Raw genomic sequence first — 10,767 nt, 5'->3', positions numbered from 1 at the left:
GTATGAGTGAGTGAGTGTGTGTGCGTGTGTGTGTGTGAGTGAGTGAGTGAGTGAGTGTTTGTGTGTGTTTCATGGACTCACAGGTTGTGCTGTTTTCCCAGCAGCAGATCCCTTCACTAGAGGAGGAGGAGCGCTGGACACAGGAGCCGCCGGCTGATCGAGACACAACAGAATGATCATCATTAACTCGGTCAGTTTAAGTCCTTTCACACTGTTTGACCTCCAGATACACACTGGGTCAGCCAGTAATGATGTTACTAAATCATCGCTGTGCTACTAAAGGTCAGCGTCACATGAGATTCTGCAGTTTGATGCAGAGTGTGTTTGTACCTTCTGTGCGCCTTTGTCTTTGTGTATGTGACTCTGTCTGAGTTTCTTGAGCAGGATGAGTTTGGCCTCCTCTAAACGCAGCTCCTCCTTCAGCTGCTTGATGACGCGCTCGCGCTCCTTTGGAGAGCTCCTCTGCACACACACACACACACACACACACACAATATTACACAACAGAAAATATACCATACATGAAAAGTACTAAATACACATGAATCTGCCACAGAAACTGCATGTCCACAAACACAATCTCTGTTCAATACGACCCGTAACACACGTGTGTAACTGTCATGTGTTGTTGTTCATGTCAGAGGTCACGTGTTTACCATCAGCAGATCCGTGTCCAGCTCTTTGACGTGATTTCCTCCGTTCACCGGCGGACTGGGCTCCTCGTCGGACAGAACGATCACATCCTCAGGCGACGGAGAGCTCGCCTCTCTCTTCATCGCACTGCAATCAAACACAGGGTCGTTAAATGTGACGAGCAGAGCACTGAGAACTCATTCCTGCTGTGTTTGAACATGCTGCAGAAATAAACACATCACATACGCTGAGGTTTGTATGATTAATCTGGATCACATAATCAGATCCAAAAAATTAAGTACTCGTAATTAGATTATATGACATTTTACAATACTCAATCAGACTAGCTACTCTTTTATTAATTAAATGATTACATATTATTCACACAATGGCAGTAAATTATTCATAACTTATTTATTCTCTGATATCGGTTAACGGTCACATGACATGCAGGTCAGTAAAATACTTAATTTTTAGGCAAAATATTTTTTTTTGTGTTTACGTGTTTTATTTTGATTATTTAAAATTGTAATCAAATTTAAATATAAGTTTTATTTAAAAATTTTATGATATATACATTTTTTATACAAACCCCCTGCAGTTCCTTCACAAACCCTAGTTTGGGTCTTTCATGTTGTTGATAAAAATTTATTTTTTTTCTCTTTATAATTTTATATATTCTCTATTTTCCCCCCCCCCGTATTTTTTTATATATAGTTTCAAGTTTTTTTTTTTTTTTTATAGAATATATTTTCAGGAATAGAGTTGCAAAAAGGCAGAAAATTTCAGGAAAATTTTGGAAACTTTTCTGGATTTTTTTAAACTTTCGGAAAATTTCAGGAATTTTCCACCCCTTTGCAACCCTACTCTGAAATGACTATTTTACAAAATGATCCTATTTCAATCTATGCAATAAATGATATAAGTCAACGTAATCTAAAAATAGTCCAAAATTAACTATAATTTTTATCAATTAATTTGTAATCAGTAACTGACTGAATTGGTAAGCCCTGATTACTCCTGTCTGAACTAGTAGTGTTTTGTTTCTGTGCTGGTCAGCGATGAGATCGATGTCCACTAGAGGGGGACAGATAGGAGATCATCCAATCAGCTGTGAGCTCAGAGGAGCAGCGATCACATGACACGCAGCAGAGGGCAGATGGGAAAATAACAGCACACGCGTGATCTGAGGAGTCTAACAGCTTTCAGAACAGCACTAGCAGCTGCAGGACTAGTGATGAGTGACTAGTAAACAGCACTAACTCATTGAAGGCACAGTTTCATCAGGACATCCATCAGTGATGATGAGTGAGAGCAGAGCAAACACACCGTATGTTTCTCTGATCGGGTCTGAGGAACATGGACTGAAACCCTGAAGCTCCTCAGATCTGCATTTGAGTGTCTCAGAATCACAAGCCCAGCAAACATCCTCAGTGCAGTGAAGCCGTTTCTCTGAATCGTTTCTTCATCAGACAAACTCAAATATGCTCTCAAGTTCATGCACATGTTCACGGTTCTCTGATAGTGCTCAGTGAAAAATATTTGATCTTATAGTAAATGATTTATGTTGACTGGTTTTATTTTAAGATTTTTTTAATTGTACATTTTTATGATTTAATTATTAGCTTTTTATCAGTTTGAGAAACGCTGGTGTAAATGATCATAAAGTCATACTGCACATATTTACATCTACACATTTTGCAGATGCTTTTATCCAAAGTGACTTACAAAAGAGGAACAAAAACAATTCATCACAGAGACAACAATATTGATGTTTATTAGAAATCTAGATGAGGTGAATCTGTGAATCTGCACTGGTGAGTATAAAGGGAAAGTGACAGCGGAGTGTGTGTTCAGAGACAAACTCAGTCAACATCAAACTGCAGCATGTGAGCGATGAGACCTGAGCGCTAGTAATGCTGGGATACAACAGAATCTCACAGGATGAGCAGGAGTTTGTGAAAGGCTTCAACGGGCCTGTAAACACACACACGCACACAGGCACACTCACACTCACACACACACACACACACACACACCCACACACACTCTTACTCACACACTCTCACACACACACACACACACACACACACGCTCTGGACTCCAGAGAGAGGAGACTGTCTTTGTGTGAGATCAGTCTCTTCCTGTGCATTAATCACCCAACTAAACACGTGTCACGTGACCCACCGCATGTTCTGCTGATGTCACGTGCCACCCCTCCCCCTCCCCTACTGGAAACCATGACAACCAGCCGGCTGGAACCGGTTAGTGACACATGGCCTTCATTTTGTGAAGTGAAGGAGCGTTCAGGTGCTGCCAGAAAATGGAGAAACTTTGGGCGGGGGGAGCTTTGGGTTGAGGGACAGGACACACTCACACACTCACACACACACACACACACACACACACACACACACACACACACACACACACACACACTTGACTTCCTGTTTCACACACAGCTGCTCTCACAGAATGATCGCTGCACTTATTAAAGCTGATTCATCAACATCATCAAATGTGACGCTCCACAGTCATATAACAGCTATGGGATTGTGGGAAACATTTCACAGGATTCCCTGATCCTCTAAATGCCCACCTGACCAGTGACGATTATTCACTTAAAGACTTTAAAGACAAACAATTTCTGTTTCAAATAAATGCTGTTCTTTTGAACTTTCTATTCATCTGTGAATCCTGAAAAATAAAATGTATCACAGTTTCCACAAAAATATGAACTGTTTTCAACATTGATAATAATCAGAAATGTTTCTTGAGCAGTAAATCAGCATATTATACTGATTTCTGAAGATCATGTGACACTGAAGACTGGAGTAATGATGCTGAAAATACAGCTGCGCACCACAGAAATAATTACAGTTTAACAGATATTCACAGGCAGGTATCGCACTGAATGTTGGTCATCTGATGGTGGTTTTCCTTCACTTTCTAAGTCACTCATATGAAGTAAGCTGATGTTTTGTAGACAGACACACACACGCTATTGTCATGTAAAGGCTCCTCACGTGTTGCTCGTGTCCATGGGCTCGTTTCCCGTCTGCAGCTCTACTTTGATGGTGGCCTTCAGGATGCTGGAGTCCTGGACCGCCACAGCTGTCTCTGATCGGGAACGCTCGACGCCATCCAGCTTCAGCCGCTTACCGTCTGCGGCCTGAGAGTCCCGCTCTAGAGCACGCTTCTGACTGCGCGTCTGCCTCACCGTGTCCTCAGACATCACCGCACCTGAACACACAAAACAAAAACCACATCATTATGGAAGTGCATCGTCATGAACACCGGTCTGATCTGGGATCAGCTTCAGATTCTAATTTACACTAACGCACTGACTGATTTTAAGTCTCGGTTTCTCTGGTTTAGGAACAGATAACCAATCAAAGGCTGCCTCAGTGCTCGACTCATTAAATATTCATGAACAGTCACAGAAACGTTCATGAGTCAATAAATGGTTAATAATACTGAAGTGTGACATCAGTCTGTTTTCTGTCACATGCTCCAATGAGCCCAGGTGGAGAAACAGGTCATGCAATAACCTCAAAAATATGCAGATGAGAAGAAATGCACAGTGTGAAATCTAAAAACCTGAATCCAGAATTAGCGTGACACAGGATTACAATAACCAGGTTAATAATGTGTGTGTGTGTGTGTAATAAACAGGAAAATAAATGATGTAAAATCCATCAGTCATGAAGCTCTACAGACAGTGTCATTACTCAGATCATTCAGTTCAGTGTTGATTTTAGTTCAAAGTGAAGCCCTGTCTGATTTCCCAGAGGTCAGTGGGCCAGTGATGCACAACAGGAAGTTTCATCGACAAAGAAAGACAACATGAGCTCGTTCCTGCAGGAGAGCCACGGCACACTCTCATCAGCACACTTCCTGTACGACAGGAAGAGCCACATGCTCACACACACACACACACACACACACACACACACACACACACACACACACACACACACACACACACACACGTACACAGATAATGGAAAGCTGACTCGAGTTGTTTTCTCTCCCACCCGGTGACATCACAGAGACACACATGACCCTTCCCAGGATTCTATGGGGCACATGACGCACTTTCCTGAGAACCGGTTGGAACCGGTAAGTGTGTGACAGAGAGACGAGAGTTAACCCTTTGTGGGTAGAGATGCATCATGACAGGAGAACCTCGCTCTGTTCTGCAGACCACTAGTTAGTGCTGCTGGTTAAGTCAAGCAGTACTGTCACTAGTTCTCAAACACTTTCACCAGCTGGATGAGAAGATCTCAGAGCACCGCAGCACCAGAACACACTCTTCCTGGTGTTTTACGCCTCAGTCCTCATTCACTGTTCAACTGCATCTAAAAACTGATTCTTAAAAATCTGTTTGTGGATAAAAAGTTGTTTCACAAAACCGTTTGTGCTCTACAGAGGAAATAAAGACGTGAGGGTCAGTTCTTCTTCTGAAGTTAGGCCACAGTTTTATTGGGAACAATCACTTTTTAAAGCTGAACACAATCTGGATTACCATTGTGTGTGTGTACAGAATACAGGAGTGACTCCTGAACTCAGCGGTAACCATAGCAACAGCAATCTCATGGCTGTAAACCAGAAACACAACGTCAACGGTTAAAGTCACGTGGTGTCAGATATTGCTGATCAAAATAATACTGTATTAAAATTCAACAATCAGATCCAGCTCAAGTCCGTCAAACGCTGGTCTGAGTGTGTTTGGACAGGATCTGAAGATGATCACGAGAAGCGATCCAACCACCGTCACCCGTTACAGACTATCTAGAGTCCATCCTCACATTGATCTGGTCTTCATCGGTGTTACGGCTCTTCATCATCACACTGACCGCAGCGTTCCAGAGCAGCACTGACTCATTCCTGACACTTTCCTTCACTTAATAACTGAAACAGACCAACCCAGAGCAGCGTCAGAGGTCAGGTGACCACCGCGGTGGGCCGATCGGGTGTCTGCAGGCAATAAAATGGCGCCGCGGTGTTGTGTTACACGTCCCTGGCGGCTGACACACACACACACTCACTCACACACTCACACACACACACACACACACACACACACACACACACACACACACACACACACACACACATGGTTGAGCGGCCTGACTGTGTGTGCAGGACAGACCAGCAGTCTCACATAACTAATTACCAGCAATCAAACAATTAACTGACAGAAACACACACTGACTGACTGTTTCACTGAAGCACAATCATTAAACACACCAAACAAACCATGAAGCCCAGAACAACTAACTGGACAAACCAGTGATGAACCTGTTCACTCAAACTACAGGAGAATATTCTGATCTGGAGATTCATCCAATCAGAGCACAGGAAGTCAGGCCGTCACGTCATTATGTAACATTCAAAAGTTGTTTTTTGAAAGAAATTAATAGTCTTATTTATCAAGGATGCATTCAACTGTATAAAAGTGACAGTAAAGACATGTATAATGTTACAGAAGATTTCAAATAATTGCTGTTCTTTTGAACTTTCTAATCATCTGTGAATCCTGAAATGCATCTCAGTTTCCACAACACTGATAATTTAGAAATGTTTCTTGAGCAGCAAATATTAGCAGCATATTAGAATGATTTCTGAAGATCATGTGACACTGAAGACTGGAGTAATGATGCTGAAAATACAGCTGCGCATCACAGAAATATATTACAGTTTAACAGATATTCACATAGAAAACTGCTATTTTAAGTTCTAATAATATTTAACTATTTTTACTGTATTTATGATCAAATAAATGCAGCCTTCGTGAGCAGAAGAGACTTTTAAAAACATTTAAATATCTACGGACCCAAAACCTTTGAACTCTAGTGTTGATCAAACTGTCATGTGACCAAAAGATCGTTTCATCTTCTGCTGCAGTCTGATGTAGAAATCAGCTGCCTAATGAATCCAGTAAATCTGTTCCTACTTGCTGAACCGAACCTCGATCTGATCCATCAAATGCTCCATCAGATGTTTCTCCAGCGTGTTTGAGCTGCACGGCACACACACACACACACACAAGCCTGTGATAATGGGATAAACTGCAAAGCGCTGCAAATGTCAGTGGTTTACTGTGACCTGAGAACATGACGGCCAGGGTTTCCTGCACTGATGTGTGCCGTGAACGACATAAGCCCCTCAAATCAGTGAGCTCAAGAACACCACATCCGCTGCACCGACACAGAGCTCACACACTCACAATCACACACACTCACACACTTTCACACACACACTCACACACACAGACACTCACACACACACACACGCACACACACACGCACACGCACACATACACACACACACACACACACACTCTCAAACACACTCACTCACAAACACCACACACTCTCTCTCTCTCACACACACACACACACACACACACACACGGACGGACAGGCACGTAGGTCACGCTCAGCGTTTAGAGGAGCGCTGTAGGAGAGGTCATTACATCAGACGCTATAAATACACCCTGCGCAGACACTTCCTGTGGCCTGACGCGAGCGTGAGCCCTGCAGAGACACTGACTCTACGCATATCTGGAAACACAGAGGTCATCACGGGGTCTGTCCCAACTCTAGTGAGCTCCCTACTAAAGCATCATCTTCACCGAAGCAGAACCTCATTCCCGACTCATTTAAATAACACTTGATTCAGTGCATGGCGTTAAACTCATGACGTGATACTCTAATGAGCATAATGACGATTTTTGATCGTGGATGATTAAAATGTCTCCACGATCTGCTTTTGATGAAATATGGTAGTATTGCGCTACAGTGCATATTCTATCAGCTGCAGTTCTGCCGTCTCTCTCTCAATATACTGTACAACGTCACATACATTCACATCAAATGTTACTCAGTGGTAGAGTTACACTCACGGGACGCTGCACTTATTCTCAATCACAAAACTACATTATTTGCATTTCATTGGCGTGCTGTTCTGTCATGTGCTTTTTCTGAGTGCGTACACCTGAAGCGTGCGCACACTACAAATCCTGTCAAACACCGCCTGATTACTGGACTGAGTCATCTTTCACATCTGATTGCGCTAATACTGTCAAAAACACACAAGCTTTACACATAAACACAGTTGGTTATGTCTAAAGTGAAAGTAAACAGTTGAGAGAAAAACAGATGCGTGCCTGGATATTAGATGTGTGCAGGTCTTAAAGTGACAGCAGACTAATAATACTAAACATGCTGCCGCTTGATTCTTCAAAATAACTTTTGTGTTCAACAGAAGAAAGAAACTCATTCAGGTTTAAAACAACTTGAGAGTGAGTCAATGATGACAGAATTTTTATTTTTGTGTGAACTGTCCCTTTAATGTTAATAAAACAACAAAACAGAGAAAAATCACTCACTGCTCTTGACTGAAGAACTTTCGAACAGTTGCTTTAATAAGAATCACTGTATAATTTATACAGTGAAGTGTATATAGTTTTTATTTTTATATTTGTTGATTCAGTGTCTTGAATGCTACTGCTAAATACACCTACTGTACCTGAAAAATAAAGCACTGTTTGTTTTATTTGTATATTATGTGTATTATAATGTGTATCTTTGTTGTTATTTTTTAATAACAAAGATAAAATAATGATAAAGATTTTTATCTTTTCCAACTTTGGCCTAAATATCTGCCATTCCTTTTTATTTTATTTTATATTTTGTTATCTTGTAAGGCTGTGTTTTTTAAAATAGGGAAATTAGTTTGGCTGTGCTGCTCAGACAACTTCCAAAATAGTAAAACCAACATCGTGATAAAATCGTGAATCGTGATTTTCCTGAAAAACATCATGATATTTTTGCCCTATCGCCCACCCCTAGACTGGATATTTATTTAAAATTTTCATAGAGCTTGTTGCAATGCATTCTAGGATTTGGAAAGGTATGGCAGTTACTCCCTATGTAGGCAGCTCACTGGAACAGAGCTCTGTGTGTGTGTGTGTGTGTGTGTGTGCGTGTGTGTGTGTGTGTGTGTGTGTGTGTGTGTGTGTGTGAGAGAGAGAGATAGAGAGGAAGATGTGTCTCCTTCTGCTCCTGAAGGAACATGTGATTCTGAATTAGAATCGCTGACTGAACAGAGACACAAAACATGCTGCACTTTCACAAACCAGCGCATGAAATTATTTTCTAAGCCACAGACTAATCAGAGCTTCTGTCTCATTATAACGTCTCTGTGGTTCAAAAACACGCCCACATTCTGCACATGAAGACTACTTTAGGAGTAAGGACAATTAAAAATGAGTTTCATAATGCAAAATAATCTTAATGGTTCTGAAATGGATCGTTCACTCAGAAATCACTATTGAGTCATCATTTACTCGCCCTCGTGTCATTCAAACCTGTATGACAGACACAAAAGACATTGGGAACCAAACAACACTGGACCCCATTGACTTTCATCGCATGGACAAAAATCCCTGAGATTTCTCAAAATATAGAATAAAAAAGAACAGGTTACAAGGACATGAGGGTGAGCAAATGATGGCAGAATGATCATTTCTGGGTGAACTATCACTTTAAAAAGGCTCAATTTGTGCAAAATATGAATATACTGGTTCACCACTGAGATCAGTGAAAGCAGCAGTGATGATAAATGCATCACGATCCACACTGACTGCAGTGTGTGAGAGTCATGTAGACACAGCCAGCGAAGGGTTAAAGTGTCCCGATGAACACTAGTGTCAGTAAACTCTGAGTAGAGCGCTAGAATGTGATGATTCACACTGACACGCTTCCCATCAGGCCGGAGATCTGCAGCTGTGGTTTACCGCCAGCTCATGCAAATGCAATGCAGTCGAGCAACGTAAACTTAAAAACTCTCTGACAAAACATCTACATAGCGTCCAGCAGCCCACGTCATGTTTAAACAAGCCCGAGTGTCACCCTTCAGGAAAATGTGATTATCTTGCGTCTCAGTATGCATGTGATTTGTTAGCTTCCATCACCCGGCAACAGCTTCAGCATCCTAACGTCATGGCAACCGACAACAAACACAGATGCTTCAGCATCAGCAGGCACCAAACATCAAAACAAACCGCAGCGAACTGAAGACGGTTCAGCCCGAAACACGTCCGATGCGCCGAGTGACACACGAGCGACACACACACACACACACACACACACACACATTACAGTCACTCCAGTTACTAAATATGAATAACTCACGCCACCTCAGAAAAGACTTTCCTCATAGCTGAAGTCATCCATCGCTCGTTTATCAAGCACTTTTGACCATCTAATCAGTGTTGGGATATAGATGGGTGTGTAGTTAGAGCAGTGTTGGGATATAGATGGGTGTGTAGTTAGAGCAGTGTTGGGATATAGATGGGTGTGTAGTTAGAGCAGTGTTGGGATATAAACACGTGAAGGTCATAAATGGCACTTCTGCTGCTGTTCCCATATTCCTTTTAATGTGTTCCTTTATTTTCATTCAATTAGTTTATTCCATTTACTTATTTATTTCTTTGAGCCTTTTTATGAATTTTTAACTGTCAATTTAATTGTATGTTACGTATATCAATAAACTTGCCTTCATGCATTTTCAGAGGCAAGAATGTTTCTGTTCAGTTGGTAACAGTTTCATCCTTCTGCATATGGAGTTCATGGAAATATTTCTTGCTTTATCAGCGAATGATCATCTGAATCTCACATAAACGCTTTCGGCGAGCGAGTGACGTGCGCGAGCGCTAAACGAGTGCGTTCCGTTTTAAGAGGAGGAAGAGGAGGAAGAGCGCAGCGCGGCCGGAGGAGGAAGAGGAGGAAGAGCAGCGGCCCGGGACTCTCACCGTGATTCAGCTCTCCCCGTGATTCAGGGAACACCGAGCCGAGAGCAGCTGATAATTCAGCACAAACATCACAGTCATGTCAATCATCATCATCATCATCATCATCATCACATCCGCGCGCCGGAGCGCCTTATAAACGATCGATTTGATTGATATTAACGATGTTTCATAAATGTGACATAAATAAAGTCTGACTGTCCGAAACTCACCTAACACACGACAAAGTTTACCTCAGTTTTACCTCGGTTTCACACAAGTTTGTGTGTGTGTGTGTGAGAGAGAGAGAGAGAGTGTGTGTGTGTGTGTGTGTG

General features: G+C 42.0%; 1 protein-coding gene across 1 annotated transcript in view; it reads right to left on the bottom strand.

The window, feature by feature from the left end:
• Positions 1–9,726, bottom strand: part of LOC107665641 (transcriptional repressor p66-alpha-like) — a 12,549-nt gene extending 2,823 nt beyond the window's left edge. The window contains exons 1-5 of the mRNA XM_016456608.1: positions 9,707–9,726; positions 3,660–3,876; positions 657–780; positions 331–462; positions 82–153 (exon numbers count right to left, since the gene is read on the bottom strand). Of these exons, the coding sequence (XP_016312094.1) occupies positions 82–153; positions 331–462; positions 657–780; positions 3,660–3,868 (537 nt within the window). The 5' untranslated portion in view covers positions 3,869–3,876; positions 9,707–9,726. The remainder of the gene's footprint in view (positions 1–81; positions 154–330; positions 463–656; positions 781–3,659; positions 3,877–9,706) is intronic.
• Positions 9,727–10,767: the final 1,041 nt, after the last annotated feature.

This window comes from Sinocyclocheilus anshuiensis, unplaced genomic scaffold, assembly GCF_001515605.1.
Source record: "Sinocyclocheilus anshuiensis isolate Anshui unplaced genomic scaffold, SAMN03320099.WGS_v1.1 scaffold711, whole genome shotgun sequence".
NCBI lineage: Eukaryota > Metazoa > Chordata > Actinopteri > Cypriniformes > Cyprinidae > Sinocyclocheilus > Sinocyclocheilus anshuiensis.
This window is presented reverse-complemented; position numbering and strand designations above follow the sequence as displayed.